Source organism: Siphateles boraxobius, unplaced genomic scaffold, assembly GCF_051911475.1.
Source record: "Siphateles boraxobius isolate OS27281-9 unplaced genomic scaffold, OSU_SipBor_1 7, whole genome shotgun sequence".
NCBI lineage: Eukaryota > Metazoa > Chordata > Actinopteri > Cypriniformes > Leuciscidae > Siphateles > Siphateles boraxobius.
Genome location: NW_027509197.1, coordinates 26,863,949 through 26,888,303, shown reverse-complemented (window position 1 = coordinate 26,888,303; position 24,355 = coordinate 26,863,949). Strand labels below are relative to the sequence as shown.

Sequence of the window (24,355 nt, the reverse complement as noted above, 5' to 3'; positions counted from 1 at the left end):
GCTAAAATAGAGTGACATTTACAATAGTACCACTATTCATCAACCATGCCATAGGCGCCTAATAAAATTATAAATTTGGTAGCTTTGACATTTTGTGATAGTGCTGATAATTCTAAGCAACATTTAGCTATATTAACAACTGTAATTGACTATAGACTTTTGACAAGAACTAAGCTAGGCTATATGTTTAGACTGTGTACAGTTGAGATATGAGTAGCCTACAGTTGAGACACCTTAAATAACTTGCAAGTTGTGATTTTTGCTGTGCACACTGCACATGTGTATTAGTGTCCTCTTTGATCGTGGGAAATTTGAACAATGGGCGCATCTCCGATCCGAAGATATCAGAATTTTTTTTTCTAAGATATCCGATTTTTTTTTTTTCTAAGATAAGACTTTCACTTCACCATGCACACTCCACAATAAATAGCTTATTATCCTTATGCGACTGTAAAACGTAACTGGTATCATCACAAACGTTATTCTGTGCCTTAAAAACTGGCATATTTCATGGTATTGTGTCATGCAAGGTCATTCCAAAATCTAGAGAAATGTGCGAGGTGGCCAGCGGGGTATGAGACATGTCTCAACTGTACCCCCGTTAGAGTTCTATTAGGAAACACACTGTTTAGTTGTTCAAGTGTTACAGGTTGAACGTCATAATTAGCTAGCATAGGACACACATGAAAATAAAATTTGATATTTGTGATATTTAAACTGTGTATTATTATTGAATATATTAAATATATTGTTCGTGTTTTATATATTTTAACCAGTGCTAATTTAAATAAAATTAATGAATTTAAATGAATGAATAAATAAATGTTGCCTATGTTGCCCAGTTGTTATTTTCTTTATTTGTCTTTATTTATTATATTTGGAATGAACGTTTAGTTATCTTTACATCATTTAAAATGGGTGTCTCATCTGTAGCATTGTACTGTCTCTGTACCACATATGGGTACAGTTGAGACAAAAAGCACCTTATTTTTATGAGCTAATTGTGGAAAATATAAACTACTTATGGGTATTATTGATAGATAATATCTTAGTCTACAAGCTAATGAAATGTCATGTGGAAATTCACTTCTTTCCAGAATCTATTTTTGTGTGAAAAATCAAAACGCAAAAAGTGCCTCAACTGTACTCAGTCTAAGATTAAAATAGCCTAGTTTAATCTAGCCTATGTAATTATTAAGAATCTATCTATTATATAGCTAGGCTACAAAGCTTAGCCTATGTACAATACAATTGGCACTTTTTTCTTATGAAAATTATGTTTTTATTTGTAATAGGCTTTTATTTAGGCTTTTTATTTTAGGTTTTATTTAGTAAGATTCGGTTTAGTCACTTAGTAAATAAACTCGGTTTCCGCTCGTCCCGGGACTCGACTGAAATACCTATGATTAATACACGGTGAGTCAAATGTGCAGTGGACTATTTATGCTCCCTATATAGTCACAAGCCGTTCACACTCAGTGCAGCGCAGGTCACTGCTTTAGCTACTAGCACGTTCGGATTTTGCACCCTAGGCTAAACTATCCCTAAAATCAGAGGGAATAACTGATGGATAACACCGAGAAGCACCTGGTTGTAAGCCTACAGGCTATTTATTTAAATATTTTACAACGTCCACGTCTAGGCTACATTATTTATTTCGTTGGGGCAATGTTAAACAATAGCCTGTATGCCATTATAAAAAAAAAAAAAAAATTCATCGTTGACACACAGACTTGAATAAGAGACTGTTAAATTTACTTCCCTCAAAAATGTAACCATGTTTTCCTGTGGTCGGATGAGTAGACCGAAGAAAACTTTCAGAATTTACTCCCTCATATTGATATTTTCCTTTTATCTTAAATAATCTCTCCGTACAGCTGTGAATCATCGCAAGTAAAAACACAAGCATGTTTAACATGCACTATGAATCACGCGCGTGACTAATGTGACAGGAATAATCTTTAATCTTTCAGTCAAATGCAGTATTTTAAGTCTCACGACTGACATCTATTGCCCGGTTTGTGTCACAGTTTCAGTGATACAAACAGTTGGGGTATTTTTTTTAAAGGAACACGCCACCTTTTTTTGAAATAGGTGTTATTCACCGTCTCCCCTGCATTTAGATAGGTGGGCAAACGCATTTTTGTCTCAGTGCATGCATTGTCTTAGGCCCCATCCACACTACTGCGTTTTAGTTTAGAAGAATTAAAACGAATACGATCTCTGTCCACACCAGCGTTTCAGCTGCATATTTAGAATTGATCTCCGTCCACATTAAAACGACTGAAAACGCGGATCACGTCACCATTCACCTACACTGGGCATGCGCGTGCCGGTGTAAACAGGAAACAGATCGACTATTCCTCAGATTTCGCAGAGGTTGATAAGTGACCATCTGGACATTCTAAAGTTTTTGCACCATTCTTCAGGAACTACAACTTCATTGATAAAATTATCCAACCATGTGCTGGTTCTTCCTGGCATAACCCAAAACCGACGCTCCATGTACGGTCGATACCGCAGCTGCACACGGGAACTGTCACAGATCGCAGGAATAATAGCTTGCCTCCGGCGCATGTAGGCAGTTATAGCATTGTAAAATGCAGTCTACTTGGACTAACGTATAACTGGTAGTCCAGGCTGTTGTTGTATGTTTTCTTCCGTTGTATGACACCCAATCAGAGAACCAAGCGTGAGCCTCTGTGTCATCGTTTCTAAAGTCCTCCGTTTTGACCCGTCTTCACTAAAACGCCCCCCGGAGATTCAGCAGCGTTTCTAAACTTCTCCGTTTTAGGTCTTCGTTTTTGCCGTTTTAGTCTGGACGGGAGGTGCAAATGTAGCAAAAGGTCTCCGTTTCTAAACTAAAACGTTGTAGTGTGGATGGGGCCTTAGTCTGGCAGCGCCGAAACTAGCTTAGCTTAGCATAGCATAATGAATGGAATCCTTTGTTGCCATGCCTTTGATAGCATGTCGTGAGTGAAAGTGATAATAAAAAATAAAATAAAAAAAAACCAATTACTTTTTGTGGCCTGAGTATTCACAACGAGTAAAAATAGCAATGCAGATTAAGAGGCGATTTCCTAGACAGATATTGACTTGGGACTATATGGAGGGGGGGAGGGGCACAGGCGAAGCACTGCTACTTGGGCGCAGAGATATCATGCAAGTTAGGTAGCTGTGACACAACTGCGGGCACGGCCATCTTAATCTGACACGTTGAGCCTGGTCATCGATGGCAGTATCTTGTCCCACTCACCACAGCACATACACTCTATTTCAGACGGCATAGGTTGGCATATTCCCCCACACTCACACCACCAGTTCGTGTTGGCTCTCATCCTCACGTCCTCTGGCTGTTGAGCGATCGCAACCTCCTCCTCCTGTCGTTCTATTTCCAAAGCACGCAGCTCCTCTTCTGAAAACTCTGGTTCGTAGAGGTATGGTTCTGGATCTTGACTGTCTGAGAAGTCACCCTCTTCGTCTCTCACAAAATCCGCCATGTTCATCGCCATTCACTATGTCTACTGCAGGAAAAATAGCCAGCTAATATTCACGCCGGTATGTTGACGGAAGTTGGGGGATTTCAGGTGTTGCGTGATATCTCTGTGCCCAAGTAGTAGTGCTTCGCCTGTGCTTCACCCCAATATAGTCCCAAGTCAATATCTGCCCAGGAAATCGCCTAGTCTTAAAGCTGCAGTAGGGAGTTTTGAGAAAACGTTGACTTAGCCTGAAAATTTGAACAAGGACAACTTACAGGTCCCACCCCCTTGCTCTCTGCTGCGCTACCGCCCCCCTCCACAGCTCCTCCCCCACAGCGGAGCCTGCCGTGAACAAGCAGGCTAGTAAGCAGGGCCACCGATGACGGCGGATTATAAACAGTTATGGCACATTCACTAATAGGGACGAAACATCAACAATATGCTTTACATTGACTATGGCCTGCCCATAATTTGACTACAAACTTGGTCCTCAAATCATTATGTATTTTGCAATACATGAAACTTTATAATGTTGCACTCTTTCTATAAGTTATAAATATCTAGTAAGATAATGTAAATATAACGGTAACTAACGTTACAGTATGTAAGTAATTATTCTAGCAATATGTAATGCTAGATAAGGTTTGCTAGTACATCATTTCAGCAACATGATAAGCCAGTGAATTAGCAGGTTTCAATTGTTGCTTAGCACAGTGCGTGACATTTTTTCTACATGTTATGCGGCTAGAGTTTTGACACCGAGTCAATTGGCTCTGTCTAATTCTTTCTTTTTCGCTTGTTTATCATCATCGGTCTTTTTCCTTTTACCTCTTTGTTTTATGAGCAGGTGCCATCCGAGAAATTGGCAGTTTAGGTTGTTTCTCCGCCATTAGCACAGCTGCAGCACAACGGCAATCTTGAGTTTGAAGGACGGTTCGCGCTGTGCAAGAGAGGGGTGTGATCAGCGCGTACACGAGCGTGATTGACACTGCTAAGACATTCCTCCTGGCTCTGCTTGGTTGTTTCTGACCGGGAGCGGTGTATTTCTGCAAATGGCAATAGGACCACTGGGAGGAGCCAGAGGAGCTTGATTTTTTCACAGATTATCTGTCTCATATTCTACTGTCAGGACATAATGACAGTTTTAACAAATATGTAAAAAAAAATTTTTTTTACAAAAGTTACCTATACAGCAGCTTTAATCTGCATTGCTATTTGTACTCGTTGTGAATATGCAGGCCACAAGAAGTAATTTTTTTTAATCACTTTTACTCAGGACATGCTATCCGGCAACAAAGGATTCCATTCATTATGCCAAACTAGCGGCATCGCTGCCAGACTATGACAATGCATGCACTGAGACAAAAATGCGTTTGCCCACCTATCTAAATGTAGGGGAGACGGTGAATAACCCGTTTCAAAAAACAGTCCCTTTAATAGCCTAGTACAGTGATTCTCTACGGAGCACCTAAAGGGACGTGGTGGTGGAAAAAAATTTAGGATGGGAGAATTTTTTTTTTTTAATCTTTTGCGTTCCCTCGCAAAACTTTTGCGTTCCCCCGAGAAACTTTGCGTTCCATCGCAAAGTTATTTGCGTTCCCTCGCAAAACTTTTGCGTTCCCTCGCAAAGATATTTGCATTCCCACGCAACCCCTGTTGTGAGCTAGGACAGACACTTCCTGTTTAATGTTCCGCTGGCAGTGCTTCAGAGCTCCGTACGTTAATGGAGCGTTTCATAGTGTTTGAACTTGGACTCAAATATTAAGAAATGCTGGCAATATTCAAATAGGCTATTCAAACTTCCCGGATCAATATTCTTGAGCTAAACGTTGTTAAAACACAAACGACACCTATTTACAATCACAGTAACCTAGACAACGAGCTAATTCTCATAATATAAATTTATCTCTAAACAGCCGATTGAGAGACGTCCAAATAAGGGTCCGTCTGCAAAGTTCAAATCCCAAACCCATCTGCACATTTTATATTATTAAACATATTCTATAGCTTCACTATGACATTGTGGCCAAATTCAGTTCACACATCACCGCTCTCCTGCTGGTTATACTACAATACTTAGTTTGATTTAAAAAAAAGCATAGTTGTTATGATTTTTTATGAAATAAAATCAATAACTTCACACTGTTATGTGTAATCCCATCGAAATTCAGTAAGCAAATATAATGCATAAGCTATGATTGTAACTAGCTGCGCACAGTACCAATATAATTTTGTGTAAATAATAGGCCTACTTATTTTTTACGTGCAATTACTTCACATGCTAGCTTTCCTGTAGCTCAAACAGTAGAGCGTTGGTGCATGCAATACCAAGGTCATAGGTTCGTTTCCCAGGGAAGAGCAAGAACTCATAAGAATGTAAATATACACCTTTGGATAAAAGAGTTACATTTACATTTATGCATTTGGAGGAAAAAGTGTTATATAACCAATATTAGAGCAGTGATGTGTGAACTAAATTTGGTGTGTTACAGTGGAGTTATTGAATATTTTTCATAATATAAAATGTGCAAAAGCAGTGTAGTATGACCAGTGGGTCACCATTGATGTGTAAGCTGAATTGGGTGGCACTACAGTTTGTAACATTGAAGTTAATGACTATTTTTTGTATTTTTGAATATGAGTTGATGCTGTAGTCGTTTGTTGGGTTATATTGCACTTTGCAGATGGTCCCTTGACTTGTCTCTCAGCCGCCTGCACATAAAGATCCATTTAGCCTATACAGTAATGGAGAGCATGGTTGAAAGAAGTAGGCTAAATTAATTAATGCGATGAATGAACTGATGTGAATTCAAGTGCAATTTTTGTTGTCTCAAATGATGATTCCTTTTTCTACTGAGAGAAAAAAAGCAACATGGACATTAAATATTTGCTTGTCTTGAATTTATTCTAGATCATTAGACATGATGTTATAGTTCCTTGGAAGCCTGTCTAAAACTTTTCCTTAGTCCAAAAACACTGTCTGTCATACTGCAGAAATAGTAGGCTAAGCATAACATAATAGTATACTATTCTGAACGATAGTCAATATGAACAAAAATTATTGTCAATATTTTTGACGTTGTTATACTATTATTAAAGTTTTTTTCCTCGAATCAATATAAACTTTAAAATGCAATCTGTAAAATTGGATACAGGTGGAGTCAATAATATACACAAAATGGATTAAAATCATTATTCCAGAAGAACTCAATGAGTGAAACTGGGTTTGCATGTATAGCTTTGAAATTAGGCTGTATGCAGGAGGAAGTATTACCATGACGACAAGGGTTATCTTTGTTCTCCATGTGTTTCCTGTCTTAGTGAAGTGTTTAGTGCAGGGGATATAACAGATATACTACGGTTAACACTGAAGAGGTGCCAGTTTATTGTTTAATGTGTTGGTGTGCTCAAGGCTGCAGGGGTTTTAACCATACTGGGCTGCCACTATGGTGCTGTGATTCTGGGGTTTATGATACAGTAATGGCGGGGATATGGTCAGAGGTCTGGACATTGTACCTCATACTGGCACTTGGTACTCCAGACCCCTCACCAGCACCCCGGGAGAAATCCCATGACTTCAGAAGGATCCTCCTAGGTTTGGATAAATGCAATGCCTGCATTGGAACATCCATTTGCAATAAGTTTTTCAAGGATGAAATAAGGTAAACTTAGATATTTCTTATTTATGCAAAGAATACGTTTCTGTCAAGTTAAAAAGAAATGTTTGAAATATTCATACTACAATAGATTATTTACAGGATCCTTGGATCAAAGTATCCAAATGTCCAGGGGCTTAGCCATCGTTACAGAAGTGAGGAGGACAGAAGTGTCAAGTGTAATGCCATTTTTTCACTGACCTTTGTCTAAAAGACAGGTTTTATTTTTTTTCTTATATCTTGCTTTTAATTGCCCTAAAAGCAAATACACTGCTGAGCGATAACCACTCATTTGTAGTCTGTAATATTTTCCTATATTGATTATTTTATGCACTACAAACACTTGTGCATTAAAGGCGCATTGTGTAATATTTCTGAGGATCTATTGACAGAATATAAGATCCATAACTATGTTTTCAGTGGTGTATAAAGACCTTGCATAATGAACCGTTATGTTTTTATTACCTTAGAATGAGACATTTATATCTCCATAAACGCGGGCACCCCCTTCTATAAAGGTTGACATATAGTGTCTTCATGTTTCAACCGTAGCCGACAGTGAACAAACAGCGCTACAGAGCGTGTTTCGTCACTACCTTGAAAAATAAGTTTTCAGTGGTTTATAAAGACCTTACTTAATGAACCTTTATGTGTATTACCTTAGAATGAGCAGTTTCTATCTACATACACCGTGGGTTCCCTTACATTGAAATGCGCCGACATGTTTCTACAGTAGCCCTAAACGGACAAACACGTTTCGTTACTATGTTGCTCTTCGTGCAAGGAAGCAAGCTTAGTTCAGCAAATAAAACACTCACAATGATGAACAAGTAACAATAATATTTGCAATAAAATATAGTTTTACTGAATAATTAAGTAAATATAATTTCTTAATTTATCCTTGTAAAGAAACCTCATTGCTGAACTGGCTACTCTCTGCTGTCTCACACGATGACATATTTTCGTAACCTCACCACTAAATGCCGCTAAAAATCACACACTGCACCTTTAAGTCATCATGGATTTTATACAATGTAAAAAAAAAATCACAGAATAATATATTTTAAAGTTTCTAAACTGTAATAAAGGCTGACAATTAAAACTGTATTATTCATTTACTTTATTGTTATGGAAATACCTAGAGACGGCTTGAAAAACAAACAATAGATCACAATCGTGTTTATTGTCTACACATTTCATCAGGCAAAATGGTTCTGCTTTTTTTCTGCTTTGACCATATAAGGGATTTCCTGGAACGTCATAAGTGTAATGACTTCTATGAGTCTCACTTGTGGACTTTTTGCGTGAGAGCGCCCTATGGCTTCCAGTATGAATAAAAAAGACATAACATGAGAGTGTTTAGCTCCATAATGTTCACATCGCCTCAGTTTGGATAAGAAAACGGTCAGGCATAAACTACCTGGTCTCTTTAAATTAAAAGATTTATTCACTTTGGCCCATTAAAGCCTCTACGTGAACACATTTGACCGAAAAAATTATACGCCTTTCAAATGTCCAAATACAAAAATGTCTAGAAATTGAACTGAAGTAAAGATGTTCTGTTACATAACTTAAAACTGTTGCATATCATCGCTGATCTAAATACAGAACTAAATCATTGATCTGAGTGAGCAGCATGAGCAGTGAAACCAAAAACAGGAAGCTAATGTGGACGCTGATTATTTCACCGCAGGCTTGAAAGATGGCTGACTGCTCAGTCTAATCTCTCCTCAGCAGACGTGCGCTCATTTGAGGGGAACTATACAGACAGCACAGCGGGCTGGAGACCTGTGGTGCTGTCCCAATTGATGTCTCCTCACCTGCACAAGATATCAGACAAAAGCATTTGCACCTCAGCAGGCAAAGGGAAATCCTGCAGCATTGAAGCCGTCCTCAGGGCCACTTCACGCTTCCAAAGTTGGGTTCGCTCCAACATACTGCTTCCCGGCATGGTGAAGGTCTGCATTCGGTCTCTGTTTACTAATGTCTATTTGAGGTCAGCATTGGCTCAGGATTTAAGGTCCAAAGAATTACATTTCAAAGCAGTATCAATTTGAAAACTATACTGAAAATTATTATTGTTGTTTTAACTTAAAAAAGTAATTTACCTGGTTGCCTTAACATTTTGAGTTAATTGAAATTAAAAATTTGACTTAATGCAACAAAGGAGATTGGTCTAATAAATAGAAACTCAAAACATTATGTTATCTGAAGCACATTAATTATCTAATTTGATATGACAATAGATAAAATGTTGTTGTGATAAATCACGAAAATAATTTTTTACAGTGCACTGTAAAAATAATATGATCGATAAGTTGACAACATATGTTTTTACATTGTTATACAAGATTCAACTTTTTTTTTTACAGTGTCTGAAGTTGAAGAAAAACCTGTAAAACATTGTCTATTTAAAGTACATTTTTTACCTTCATCCTTCCACACCAAAGCTTTTCTTTTTTTGCCACCTTAAAAGTGCCAAATTCTCCTAATGTTCCAGATTTCAACTTTATTCTTTTAAAAACTTTTTATCATTTAAATTAGCCATTTATGTATATATTTTATGGTTATACCCTTCTCTCAGACCCAGATTTTTCAGTCATAATTTTTTAATGTTTAAAACTATGATAGTGTAAACCACTAGTCTAAAACTTTTGCTTGATGAATGCTTTATGAACAGTGTTAGGGAAAGTTACCTTTAAAAAAGTAATGCGTTACAATATTGCGTCACTTTCTAAAAAAGTAACAAATTGTATTAATTAGTAAAACATACTTGCAAAACATGGATGTAAAACATACTTTTTTTACTTTTTCTCACCTGAGCTGGGCTTGCTTTCTTGCTTTTTAATAGCAACCAGTATGGCACAGCTCAAACAAACCTGTCAGTTGTGCTGCCATTTTGCCTAATAAAAAAAATGTACAAATTATTTTTTATATGATTTTTATGAAGAGTTCTGCCATATCTGTACTTTTTTTTAAATCTGTGGTATATATATATATATATATATATATATATATATATATATATATATATATATATATATATATATATATATATATATATAATATACACTCTGTTGGACATTGTTAGTGGACAAATTATATAGTGAAAAAAAGTGTGACAGTGTCAACCAAGCCCATAGTTGAAGAAACATCTTACACGTCACATTTGACTGCTTCTAATGAGTATTATTTATCAAAACTCTTTCTCTATACTACAGGGTCTGGTCACCCCGATGCTGCGCTGTCCATCTCAGAGGTTGCTGGACCGTATTGTGCGACGCTACTTCGAAGTGACTGATGTGGGCAGTGTGCAGATGAAGCACTTCAGTGAAAAGGACAAACTCAGACTTCTTTACACTCTGGCTGTGAATCAACAGCCTCTTATACTGCTGGTATGATGATAAGCAGGCCAATATAATTAGCATGGCTCATGATTTTTAGCATGCTAGCAACATCAAGGTCATGGGTTCGATTCCCAGTGAATGCATGAGCTGATCAAAATATATACTTTAAAAATGCAATGCGAATCACTTTGGATAAAAGCATAAATCTGAATGTAAACAGTTATTTCATATAATTTAGGGAGCAGCTTTTCAAGGGTAAGGGGCATTATCTGAGACATTTCAATATCGTTGTTTCCAAACAGAGGAAGAGGGACTGTCTACCTCTTTATGTAAAGAAAGTGAAAATAACACACATTGGCATTGCCCGCTCAAGCTCCCTCGCTTCCTGTTTTCAGCCCTACTTTCGCCTTTTCTGCCTACAGATGTTTCCAGGCACGGAGGGCTGGCCCTTCCTCCGCTACCACGGCTCCTGTGGAAGGATGATGGTGTGTGCAGGGAGCAGACCCCTCAGGAGCCTGTTTAACTCTCCATTAGAGCACCGTGCAGACATCGTCTACCAGCTCCTTCACATCACCCAGAGCCTGAGCGCCAACAGCCTCCAGTTCAGCCTCTTCTACACCAGTGTCTCAGAGGACATGTTTGGCACCTTGGATGATAGCAGGGTCTTCATTGTGGATGCCAGTACCATAGGGATCATTGACTTACAGGAAGGTCAGTTTGGGCTTAATCGCTAGATTCGCTACAGTAAAAGCTGTAGTTTTCTGCAGTAAAATATTCATTTTACCATGTACACAGACAAACCTTATGAAGAAAAGAGTTGTATATACTGTACATCAACTGCCAGTTGGAATAAGCTTTACACCAGCAAAGCAAAAAAAAAAAGTACATATTCCTACAAACAGTTTGGGAATAATGTGCTTATTGGTTCAATATATATACTTATTTGCTCTTTATATTTATATATGAATGCTTTTTTGTGCCAGGTTTAAGGTACAATTTATAACGTTCACTATATAAACTAACATTCGAAAGTTTGGGGTCAGTAACATTTTTTTGTTAACAAATCAATACTTGCATAAGCAAAGACACACTGAATTGATGAAAAATAACAGTAAAGAACAAAGTTTCCACAAAAATATAAAGCAGCTCAATTGTTTTCAACATTGATAAAAATAAGAAATGTTTATTAAGTACTAAATCAGCATATATAGATGTACAGCATGATTTCTGAAGGATCATGTGACACTGAAGACTGGAGTAATGATGCTGTTCTGGAGTAAATTCAGCTTCGCCATCACTGAAATAAATTACATTTTAAAATATATCGAAAGTTATTTTAAATTGTAATATTCCTCAATATTAATGTACTGTATTTTTGATCAAATGAATGCAGACTTAGTGAGCATGAGACATTTTTATTTTAAATAATGTAATTTTAAGTGGACCCCAGGATGATTGATTAGTAACCACTTTGTGAAAGCCAGATAAAATATAAAAATAAAAGCTTTTTATTTATTCATAATTCTGCTTAAATGTACAGTAATCATTCTTGTTTAACCAAATCTGGTGCTGTGCTATACCTCTAATTAAATAATACCACTCCTTCCGGCAGGACATCCTCCTGATGAAGACTTGCTACCAGAATACCTTGATGTCTTCTCCCGTCTGAGTGAATCTTATGCGAGACCTCCCCCATGCGAGACTGTCCGAGCCACACAAAGTTTTACCCTACTATGCAAACATGTCCTTAACAAACTGCTCATCCCTAATGATGTGCAGTTCGGTCAGCTTCCCAGAGCAGCAGTGAATGAGCTAGCTAACTGCGCAGACCAATCTCAGTCTGACCAAAGAATAATCACTGCCATCCAAACCTTAAAAAACATCTTACAGACACTAAGGGCATGCAGCGCTCTATATGGATACAGGTATCCTGAATGCCTCTATAGTGACAAGTTCTAGACCATAACTACGAAGGAATAATTCTCCTAAAAAATTTTGATTCTGTCATTTTCAAACCTGTATTCATTTTTCCTATATAACATAGAGAATGGAAAAATGTAGCACCAAACACTAATTCAGATCAGACAAATGAACAAACTCCTTGCAGTGCGTAGATCACACGGAAAATAGTCCAACAAGCTCACACGATTTTATTGCCCAGAGGCCACAAATAAAGTGCAAAAAGTGCAAGGTGCACCTGAATGATATCAGGGTGAGTAAACAAAAATAGAATTAAAATTTTTGGGTGGAGTATCTATTTAAGTATGTGTGTAAAGTTCACAGATACAGTCTGAACCTGGTAGTGTCTTCCTGACACTACAACTTTACCAGCATATATCTAATAAAGAACGTTTATCTTATCAAAGTATTGCCAGCAGACAAACCTTGAGACATTATGCAATAAATAAATACACTAATATATATATATATATAAATTATTTTAAAAAAGAATAAATATTATTCACACCTGAGACAAGGAATTTCATCACAAAAGGAGAATATTTTAATTACAAAGACAACTCTGATTAGTAACCCATAAACCATATCAATCTTCATGTTTCTGTACAATGCTTGCTAAGCAGTTTTATTCATGTATATAAAATGTAAAAAGAGAAATTTTCAAAATTACATTACTCCATAAAATTTAATGGCAGGAACTCTGGAAAAAAATAACAGCATTCCATCAACAAATATTTTCAAGCAATAAATATTTATAAATAGTGTAAATTTACAAGATTAGAAATATAACACAAAAAACACAAATTAAAGTTTATTCCTTAGTCTATGTGCAACCCATTTTTCTTTGTGACTTGGCTATCCACACACCCCCACCCCCCACTTAACTTTTTCCTTAAGAAAAAGGAGTAAAAACTATTTTTAATAATAATAAAAAAAAATTCACATTACAAATTTCTTTTTTGTTACCTAAAGAAAATGTTGAACAAAAAAGACCAGCTACGGTAGTATTTAAGAGGAAATAAAATAAAAAATAAAATCATCATGTATCAGCCCATACATGAAGTACAGAAAAAACAAAAGAAAAACAAAAAAGGATTAAAGCAACAATAAAAAGGAAGAGTCAGTAGTTTTGAGTGATTTTGACATTTGTGGTATATACACAAAACCATTTTTCTTCAGCAATTAGTCTATTTTGAAGTTTGTGTTTCAAAGAAAAGTGATGCTGAACAAGCTGGAACAGTCCTGAAGATGGAGACGATCCCACTTCACTCCAGTGGGCCGAAACTCCATACTTGGCAAGGTTGCATAGACAAACAGCTTAGAACCAGCAGCCTCGTGGGGGTTTGCTACAGAAACCAGTGGTGTGGAACTGGGTCAGGTCTCCTGAATATCAGAAAGGGATGCGTTGCGTTCCAGGGTGTTATCCGAAGAACCGTTAATGTTAACGTCAAGACGAGGAGGAGGAGGGCAGGGGTGGGGCCTGTGGAGAGAGCAAGAGGACGTTAACCATGCTCAATGCTTTCTACCTGGGATTATTAATCGTATGAATATAAGTTGATATAAAAGCTTCATGCAGAGATTCATCTACAGGAAGTTGAGACTCACTAATGTGAACTGGTCATACACTTGCATGAGGTCCTCTATTTTGTACTGCTCTAAAACCACAAAGTTCTCAAGGTTAGGACTGCATCTCCGAGCGCAGCCCTGGCAGTGCACCACGTACGTCTTCCGTGAGTTGCTCTCACTGGTGACAAACAGCATATCAAAGACCTCCACCTGGGAAAGCAATGGAAAAGATCAGTTGACAAAAAAAAGAAACGAAGCAAGCATGGATAGAAAAGATCCAATCAAATGAAAAAGGACAAGTAGAATTAAAATCAACTAAAATATAAAAAAACCTCTCTAGTTAACTAGAAAAGTCTAGTGTCAAGAAAAAGATTGATCGAAATGTTCCCCTATAGAAATTTAGATTTTTCGTCACCCATTCACAGACCTGCAAACTCCTCAGAGTAAAAAAGGTTACAGTGTCGTGCTGGGGGGGGATTTGGCTTCACACATTTCTGAGCGCTTTATTAAACAGAAATTTGCTGTTGGTGTATTAGGGCTATTTAGATAAACAATCTGGCGAGCATGTTGTTTTAGGCTATGTTGTTAGAATTTACTGTTTACCAGGTTTTATGTTTTTGGTAATTTCCTTGATTAAATTTTTTAAATTCTTTTTTAAATGAAAACTAACATCATAAAGTATGATTTTTTTTTTACTTTGAGCAATTCTGGAGCTATAATTGACTCTTCTTAGGAGCATATAAAACAAAACAGCTCCTTGGAAAAAATGAAATGTAATATTGTAGTAGTTATAAACAAACATATTTTAGTTCAGATTAGTTTGAGGGCAGCAATTGTATTCATAATGTCAAAATAAAACCGACGTAATGTTACTTGAAGGCATTATAGCCTACTATTCCTGCCAAACTTCCATGGTTGCAGTTAGTGTTACAACAGTTAATCCATGGTGAATGTTGCTGATCTGTGGACATTGGATAGTTAATTCATGGCACAATGTTTCTTCCTGGTTTCCACTTCAGTGCTGTTTGATCCGTTAATAACGGAGAAATGTGAATGTTTCTCACTAGATCTCGCAGGAGATCTAAATTCAAATGCTTCCTTTACTGGATCTCTTATTAGTGCTGTGTAGTAACAGTGTCGCTTGATCAAGATCGTCTCTCGCTGCTTTGGTCCAAACCGATAAACGGTCCGTCAACCACACAATAACGAGCAGTTTCGTTCCGCTTGCATTACGTTTGCCATTTGATGTTGGGCAATGTTGTGGTGGCTCCGGCGGATTATGAGCGCGCTTACCACGCGCAACGCGCCTACATTTGAAATAACGAAAAATGGCCTACACCCCCCCCCTCCCCCCCTAAAAAAACTCTCCGGTTCTACACGATTCACGTAAATGACCCAATTGACCAAGAAAACGGCGATTGTCGCCGAAAAGCGACAAGTTTGCAGGTGTGCATTCACTATAAGATAATCAGGCCAATTTTGGGCCCAATTCTCCCCTTCCAACAATCCTAGGTAAAGTCCTGATTATCTTGATGGTTCTATAGATTATCTTATCAGATTTTCCTGTGGTGTGATGTGTTTTAAGAGTGATTGAATCTGCACGGAAGAATGTCAGGGCTGCACTGATCTCTACATGTTGAATATTTACAATCTGAAATTCTGTTGTGTGGGGGGGAACCCCAAGGACAAACACACGCGCACACACACACACAGTAGTTTGTCATATAGATCGAAATTATACCAAATCAGAAAACGAGCTGATGGAAAACTGAAGCATAACTTCCTCCAAACAGTTTTCTCTTCTTTCTCTTTCTCATTAGGGCTGGACATTGACACAAATTTAACGATTCGACTTCAATTGACTAGCTTGGATTTCGATTTCAATTCGATATCAATTAATCAGGGCCTATCAGGTACAGTACATGGCAAATGTCCTTAAGAAAAAAATTCACTAATGCTGTAAACTATACAGGGAACCCCAGGTGGTACATCAATATTAGATGTTGAAAAATTATCTGATATGTATAGGCTACTTGCATTAAATTACACATAAGAACGTTTTTATAATATTCAATTTATTATAACATTATTATAAAATTATATGAGTTTTTTTGTTTTGATTTTTTAAACAAACTTTTAGATAGTGGCTGTCAAAGACAGATTTATTCAAACATTAAATATTGGAGAACAGGTGGAGTAAAAATACAATGAATATGGAATATAGTGTGCATATTTAACAAAATGCTCCTCTCTAAAGTTTATGGTCACAGAATTGCTTTTATGAGGTAAATGCAACATTACGTGGCATTGTTTACGTACTGTTTTATTGACATCTTTCCACGTTTGAAACGCTGGTTTAGCAATTACGTGACATTATACAGATTTCAGTAAGTTTTACTGTGTCTTTCAACATACCTTCTGATGTTCATTCATGTTTATTTTGTGCTAGGAAACATTAATGAAGAATACACACCTCACAGATGCTACAGTAGTGAGCAGGTTCGTCCTTGGTCCTTCCATGCCAAACTGGCTCTTTGCCAGCCGCTATAAGAGCCTCCTTCAGCATCTGACACTGCTTTAGTGTCCTCAACAAACAGTACCTGAGGAAGAACAGACCATATTTAACACTTCCATTAAACTGCTTGAGTTTTCAGTCACAATAAACTCACTCAGAGCCACAATCATTAATGTGGTGCAGTAGACTCACTTGATCATCTCAAAGAGCTTGTGGTCTGACACTTTGATGTTCCTGGCCATGTTCCAAGAGAGGTGAATCATAGGAACGATGGATTTGACACTCTGGAGTTTGTTCCACTCGTAGCGTTCCACAGCTGACTTGTACTGATGCACTGAAGGACGAATAAGAATTAGACCCTTCTGTCAGTTAACAAATAGATGAACTGTATTACACCTTAAGGTTTACAGAAAAAATTACCTAATTATCAGTTATATATTTCACTTAAAGGCCTGTTCCCACCGGGACGAATTTCGCGCGATATTCGCCGACGTTTAACGCCTCGCGATTAAACAAAGGGCCCCAATGTGAGTGTGCATACCGACGTGAAAAACGTCACGCGTAAAAGCGTCATTTTTTTCAAAACGTCTCGGTTTCATTTTTTGGGTTTGACACACCGCGTCAAAAACTATCCAACCAATGAGATTGGTGCTTTTGCTCACGTGTGTGGAGCTTCTGAAGTTACAGTAAAACACAACTTGGGGGCGCTCAAATACAAACCCGTCTTGCCGAGCACACATACGTAACGGCGAAGAAGATATACGCCAAGTAGCGTCTACACACTGCCAGGAAGAAGACGAGGAAGAAGCAAGCCAAGATAAATGTAGAGCTGCTGGTCTCGTTGGTGTCGGAACATAAGGAACTGTATGACAAACGCGACAGCGACTAAAAAAATATTGATAAAAGAGAACTGTTATGGATTGGTATTGCAGAGCAAATGGGCCTTGATGGTGAGTTTCATTTCACTTAATTGTCTTTCATGTACAAATTGCTTCCAACGTAGTGTGTTCCAAATCAGTCACTTAAGACAATGAATAATGGTTTGGATGCTGTCTCAAGACAGCTGCATAGGTAGGCAGTGTGTCTTAGGCAGCTCATTAGAACAGATCTGGTGGTCCAACAGTAGTGATAAGAAACTTGGCAAATTTACCAGTGAGTGGTCCTACATTCCAGGCAATGTTGTTGCACCAGCCAATAGCCTGAACCCAATGCACAGTGCCTGTATTGAGCCAGACCAGATCACCTGGTCGCTGGATAAAGCGATACACTGGAACATTGGCCTCATACAAGTCCTCTAGATTTGGCCACCATGAGCCCATCAGGTAATTAATATTATTCCTGCATAACAAAGAACATGTCAGTCAGTGCATGTGCAAGATAAGTCTACTATATTGAGACATACTCATTTTAGCATATAATGATTCAACAAATTCACAGTTTTTGACAGCGCTCACTTTTCACAGAAATCATTCATGACACCCCAGTACGGCTCAGGAACAGCAAACCATTCACAATCTCCAGGGCCAATATTAATGGTGACAGAGCAGAAGTTGTTATTTTCTTGATGACCTGAATGGGTAAAGAAACATTTAACATCTACACTTAATCACTTTCAATTACTGTATTTGAGAATGCTGCCTCAGTAAAAGCACAGCAAGATGTGCATGTCCTTGCGTGCCAATAAACTGACCTGGTGTCCTGCTGCCTGGGACCTTCATATAGAGCTGTACGGTGTTCATGCCGAGAATGGTATGGCCCACATGACTGAGCAGATTCCCTGCAGACACCACCCGCGCAAAGGCAGGCAGCTTACTCAACTCAGCCAGCTGCAGCTTCCACCTGCAAGGCCACAGGGCAGAGAGTTCAGATATGATGACCTAATATGTCTTCCTGTTCCATCACAACTCTTAGGAGTCTGTCTGAATGCTGCAAGTGGTCCATTTAATTTTCACACAATCCTCAGATTACAACAGCCCCTTTCACACAGCGCGTTGATCCCGGTAAATTGCTGGGAAATTGCCAGAACTCCTTCTGTGTGAACACAAACACGACCCGGGATTGATCCCGGGATCGATGCAGGGTTGAGGACCTAGTAACATTGCCGGGATCAGTCCCGGAATGCGCGCTGTGTGAACAAAAGCCGTAATCAATGCCATATCGTAATGATGACGCTGAATTGAAAGCAGACTAGTGAAACGGTACATAATGCGCTAGTTTATGATCGAATCAAAGAAAAAAAATGCACAAGCGTGGTTTCTCGAGAGAGAAATCGCAGCTCATAGGCAAACTATAGACACTGCTGAGACATTACATGTCACATCGATGTCACGTGTCTTTACGGGATTTTTACGGGTTGTGTGTGAACGCACTCTCTGATCCCGGAAAATCACTGGCAGTGTGAATGAACCAAAATCAAACGAACCTGGGTCAAATCCCGGGTCACTTTATCCGTGTATTTTCCGGAATCTCTGTATGAAAGGGGCTAACGAAAACTCAAGAGCATTTTGATGAAGCACTAAACCACATGAGGCATGCATTAAAGTGATTGCATTACTAATAAAGAGTGTTGTCAAGCACTACAGGAAGCAGAGAGCCTAAGACTTCATTTCACCATGGTAAAACTCACTGCACTTCATGAACTTAAGTAGCTTACTGTTTTTTAAACGAACTCTTGTCCATTAGATAATCAAAAGCATTTAAGCTTTTTTTGCCAGATTATATTGATTTCAGATTCTGCTAGTTGACTTATCCTAGAATGCATTAAGCTTATCAAGAATAACTGTAAAGACATTTATAATGTTAAAAATGATTGCTATTTCTATTTCAAATAAATGGCAAATACGAAAATGTACAAGAAATGCAAGTGTACTCAACACGTCATAAACAAAGACACTGTACTGCTCCGTTTCCACACTTCATGAAGCAGCACATTCTTTTTCTACCAAACTTTTCTTGTTTCTCATATTTAAAAAGAAAAGTAATAAGAAGAAATTATGGATTGATTTTTATGGATTTAAAAATATATAAAAAATTTAATTATGAATTATATAAGTTTTCTTAGTGGACTTTAGTGATGAATGTCTTTTGAAAATGGAGCTTTGCAAATCACAGCTAAAATATATATACAGAAATGCTATTTTAAATACCAAAACACCATAAAAATGATTTTGTCTGGTTGAATGGCAGTGTTTAAACATACAACTGATGCGAGTATTCTCCAACTACAGAAGTGAGTACATCTGATATTTTACAACCAAATGTTTCTCCAAATACATTTTTATTGAACAAGTTGTGGCTATACAATGAATTTGGGACTTTTGATGCACACAAGCGCGTCTGCAACTTTGTATATCATGTTAGATGGTTGGGGTTTAAATAAAGAATCGCTCAGAGGAGGAACAAATCCAGTAAGCACTTACTTTTTCTCATCTGACAAGTCAATGTTTGTCCCAAATTTGATGTGCTTAAAGGAACCTCTTCTTCTCCGCAATACACTGAAACACAAATGCAGGATCCAGTTAAAGACTATGGTTCTGTCAAAAGTGTTTAAAACATTTAGGCTTTAATGGAACAAGGACTTACTTTTCTGACGGAGCAGATTCTGTGTCTGAGTGGTCTTTCTGCCCTTTCTTTTCATTTTCCTCCTGTTGGATAGTAAAAAAAATGTGAAAAGGAACCATTAGAAACCAAAGCACCAATCATGAACTCTTTCTCACTATCACTATTTCTCACATATGTCTTTTGTGATCTCGAAACACAGCTGGCTGAAACCAAACGCTTCAAGTATTTGGACTGCCTCAGAAGCTGCTAATGCACCTCTGCCAATGGGCATGATAGTGACAGAAAAACATACACACACACCCAAACTATTGGCATGAAGAGGAAATATAGATTGTTGACATTCTGGCCCAAGTTCAGAGCAAATGCACAATCAAAAGCGCAAGATTCTGGCCATTATTTTCAAGTAGAGTGATGAAGAAATGATCATGACGACCAGGATATCTGAAGCCATGTCAAACTTATGACACTAATGAAATATTTCTCTAATCTACATGTTTATCTAAGACAGCACGTTTTTTTCTTCATGATGGAATGACGACAACTCACCCGCAACGATTCCTGGAAAGACGAGGCCTGGTACTGAGCGTATCTGGCAATGGTGGTGTGAGACCGGCTGCTCTCACAACGCCACATCTTCCTGCTGCCCGTCACGTCCCAGTTCTCATCAGTGGGCTGAGATAACTGAGTCCTCACCTCCACCAGGTGCTCTGGGTTGGCCTCAACCAGAGTCTTGGTGGAGAACAATCCTAGGTCTGACACGAAGAGAAGTGGAGAGAAAGACATCAAATGATGAATATGGATATAAATTAAATAATATCCAGGACCATCAAATTGTCAGATCATAAGCTCTTTGAGATGATCAAGTGAGTCCTGCAGGTCCCAATGATGAAGTTTAAACAAGAGATTAGGTATTATAATAAACATTTAAATTACCAAAAAGGGATTCCCCTTTTAATTTATTTATAGGCATGTTTTTGGAGAGAAAAGTCGCTTTTCCAACGTCGGGCCAAACCATTCTCGTTGCTTCCACTGTGGGGCTGAAAACAGAGCTCTTTGGAATGTATATAGCGACTGATTTATGGAGGATGATCAGATATTTATTTTAATTTTATTATGAACTTTTATTATTAACTGTTTACTTCGCACAAATAGCGATCTTGGCCAGGTACAGAGAAACTGGGCAACAGACAAGAAGCTTAACCAATCCTGAGTGTCGACATCACTACACGCATTCTACCAGCATGGTTAACCGTGGCTAACTGAGCCGAGAACGGTTTGTAACCGTGCCTTGCCGAGCCAAGCTCAAGTGGAAATATAACTAACCATTCCTTATGTTACTTTCTTAGAACTGTTCAGCCCAATGGTGGAAAAGCAGCTAATGTGTCATTGAAATTTGCAGCATTTCTAAATCAAATGAGAAACAGCATTAACAAAATAAAATAAAAATAGGAGAAAGGGGCCATACCCTTTCTACAACTCAAATGTGAATATATTTAGGTTTCAAACCCTTACACACAGATTGTGCCATACGTGGAAAGACAGACAAACAACACTTGCCCTTTACTATGACTGTAAAAGTAGTGTGCAAATTTTGTCTAAATGGCTCAAATTTTCCAAACAACCAAAAATGATGAGATAATACATAACAGGTCTAAGATTGACAGGCACAATAATGCATACGTCAGTCGGAATCAAATTTTAAAAAGTAAATGTAAATTCTCCCTAACGTACTTCTACTTCCTGCAGACCATTAGAGACTATTCTCAAAGGAAAATGATATATTCCATTATGTCATTTATTAGGTTTGAAGAGCAGGTACATAAAAAGTCCATTTAAGAAGAATCCTGCTACTGTATTTTTCTTTTTTTGGTAGCAATTTCTTTTACAGTCCTGTTCCACATGAGCATACTATGCACTTCTTATAGTTATTACAATAACTGCGTAATAGCTAGGTACCTTATGCATAAACCTAATTTTAACCCTTAAATTACTCCGGTGTACTTTACAGTGTTCTTACCTAAGTGCACATACTGTAAAATAAAGTTTTTCTGTGGTGGGGATGCTTTTATGTAATGACACTTTCAGCATGCAGATGGTGCTGTTGTCATTTGAAGCCAAGTCATCTTGAAATGTGTTCCAAAACTCACTGTCTGTAGCAGTGCTAGTTAAATGTCTCCTGACTGTTGTAGTTTTGCAAATGAGAGCACTAAATTTAAACAAAATCAAATTTAAACAAATCCAAAATGAAAATAAAACAGACCACATCTCAATGCTCAACCATGTACGCAGTGCTTTGGCAAAAACACAAATGTGCACAAGCGCTCAGAAACACGCTCACCTAGCTTGAGTGCTCCAGCCAGGCCACGGATCACTGTAACGGGGTTGGCTGCGTTTGTGCAGAACTGGTGTAGCGGCGGAAAGAAAGCGTCCCTCTTGTTCTCCAACTGTCAAGGTTTTAAAAGGTAGGGTTAGGTGACTGTAGAAAATAACAGCTTTGAATAAAATAAAAAAGGGTGTAATAGAGCGAGCATAAATGTAGGTTTACTTAAATATCTTTCCAATGGCAAAAAAGTGCTTTCATTCAGTGCAACTCGTTTTGTTTTTTTGGAATGTACTTTGCCTTGTAAATAACATGCCGGCAGCAATACTAGAAAGAGTTAAGGAGGACAATCCAGGCCGCACCGTGTCAGACGTCGATGACATTTACTTACATAAATACTAGGGGTGGGAGGATTGAGCTTGTCCTTTGGCAGAGGAGGGAAGGGTGGAGGTGGTAACCGCGGAGGGGGACACTTGTCCAGTAAGATGCTGTTATTGGACACACCATTCTTTCCCAGGTTTCTGCAAAATAATTTTCACGAGATATTTATTAGCCCTTTTTCAGATGGTTTTATACTATAATATTATACAATAATTGATATAATAATGTTACAATTATAATAAAAAAAAAAATTTATTATATTATTGAACATTTTGATAGAGTGCATGATGCAGTGGAGAGCATCATTTCAGATGTCTTGTTAGCATGACAGGGACACAGGGTAGGGCACATGTGCTGCTGCTTTCTAGACACAGATGGAGCCACAAACCAGATTACTAGAGATCAACAGCCATTCCAGTCAAAACAAACAGTGTAGGAAACTTCCCACTTGATACAACACTGCATAGGGTTAAAAGTTCAGGAAATAAAATGTCTCTAAATAATTACTGCTGTGAGGATGAAGCATAGTTACACTTCTTTTGTTTGGAAGAGGAACCTTGGTGCTTGTGAAATTTTAAAAGTTTGACAGTCTGACATTTTCTGGCACTAAAGGCCTCATTATGCTTCTGCGTCAACTCCATGGCGTAGCTACGCCGTCACTCCTACGGCGTTGAGCCCGTTTTATTGTTCTGCGTCAGGTTGAGCTGCATTGCGGTGCATCTGACCAATCACAGCCCTTGTGGTCTGCGTCGCCTCGACGCGTAGTTACAATTTTTTGGAGGTGCATGTAGAGCTACGGCGGAGGGGTTCGCGGCGACGCAGAGGGGTCTGCGGGGGTACGCCGTCGATTCGACGCAGAAGCATAAAACAGGCTTAAGTCTCTGCGTTGTTGAGATCGTGGCACTTTGCTGTCATTTTTAATGATAGAATAGCTCATTTTAACATGCTGAGGCATTACAAAAAAATATATTTTGCAAAATGGAATTTATAAGTTAAGCTTATTACTAGGCTCTAGTATATATATATATATATATATATATATATATATATATATATATTTTTTTTTCTTTTCTTATTGACAGCAAAAACACTCTGGGATATCAGGGAAAAAAAGATTTAAAAAATGTATTGTTCATGGCTCTTATAATAACCAAGGCTGCATGCATTTGAGCAAAAATACAGTAAGATTTTCAGCATCATTACTCCGGTCTTCAGCCTCAAATGATACTTCAGAAATGATTCTATGATGATTTAGTTCTCAAGAAACATTTATTATTATTAGCAATATTGAAAACTGTTGTCCATAATATTTCAGTGGAAATTGAGGTACATTATTTTTTTTAACCCACTGACCCCAAACTTTTGAACGGTAATGTAAATAATTACTTTATTGGCCGGCGTGTATTGAAAGCAATCACACCATCCTGAAGACAACCACACAACACATCCTATAATCGTTCCCATCAAAAGTTATACAAATGACAAAATATCGCACTTTTAAGCTCAAAGCAATATTTCTACTACCTCAAAATAATGAATAGCTAAACACCACGGCAATTCAATTTAACACA

The 24,355-nt window shown here is 37.9% G+C and overlaps 2 protein-coding genes across 5 annotated transcripts in view; one reads left to right on the top strand and one right to left on the bottom strand.

The window, feature by feature from the left end:
* The first annotated feature begins 4,757 nt into the window (after positions 1 to 4,757).
* On the top strand, positions 4,758 to 12,839 carry dipk2b (divergent protein kinase domain 2B). Its single transcript, XM_077216818.1, has 5 exons — positions 4,758 to 7,141; positions 8,829 to 9,093; positions 10,357 to 10,530; positions 10,905 to 11,193; positions 12,095 to 12,839. The coding sequence occupies exons 1-5, from the start codon at positions 6,873 to 6,875 to the stop codon at positions 12,439 to 12,441; spliced, it is 1,344 nt and encodes a 447-aa protein (XP_077072933.1). The 5' UTR covers positions 4,758 to 6,872; the 3' UTR covers positions 12,442 to 12,839.
* A 123-nt stretch (positions 12,840 to 12,962) lies between these two features.
* Positions 12,963 to 24,355, bottom strand: part of kdm6a (lysine (K)-specific demethylase 6A) — a 73,096-nt gene continuing 61,703 nt past the window's right edge. For all 4 annotated transcript variants that reach the window (XM_077215381.1, XM_077215382.1, XM_077215383.1 and 1 more), the window contains 12 exons: positions 22,795 to 22,924; positions 22,422 to 22,527; positions 20,630 to 20,835; positions 20,105 to 20,166; positions 19,942 to 20,016; positions 18,213 to 18,361; positions 17,977 to 18,091; positions 17,673 to 17,860; positions 16,715 to 16,856; positions 16,481 to 16,607; positions 14,047 to 14,217; positions 12,963 to 13,921 (listed from right to left, as the gene is read on the bottom strand). In XM_077215381.1, the coding sequence (XP_077071496.1) occupies positions 13,889 to 13,921; positions 14,047 to 14,217; positions 16,481 to 16,607; positions 16,715 to 16,856; positions 17,673 to 17,860; positions 17,977 to 18,091; positions 18,213 to 18,361; positions 19,942 to 20,016; positions 20,105 to 20,166; positions 20,630 to 20,835; positions 22,422 to 22,527; positions 22,795 to 22,924 (1,504 nt within the window). In that variant the 3' untranslated portion in view covers positions 12,963 to 13,888. The remainder of the gene's footprint in view (positions 13,922 to 14,046; positions 14,218 to 16,480; positions 16,608 to 16,714; positions 16,857 to 17,672; positions 17,861 to 17,976; positions 18,092 to 18,212; positions 18,362 to 19,941; positions 20,017 to 20,104; positions 20,167 to 20,629; positions 20,836 to 22,421; positions 22,528 to 22,794; positions 22,925 to 24,355) is intronic.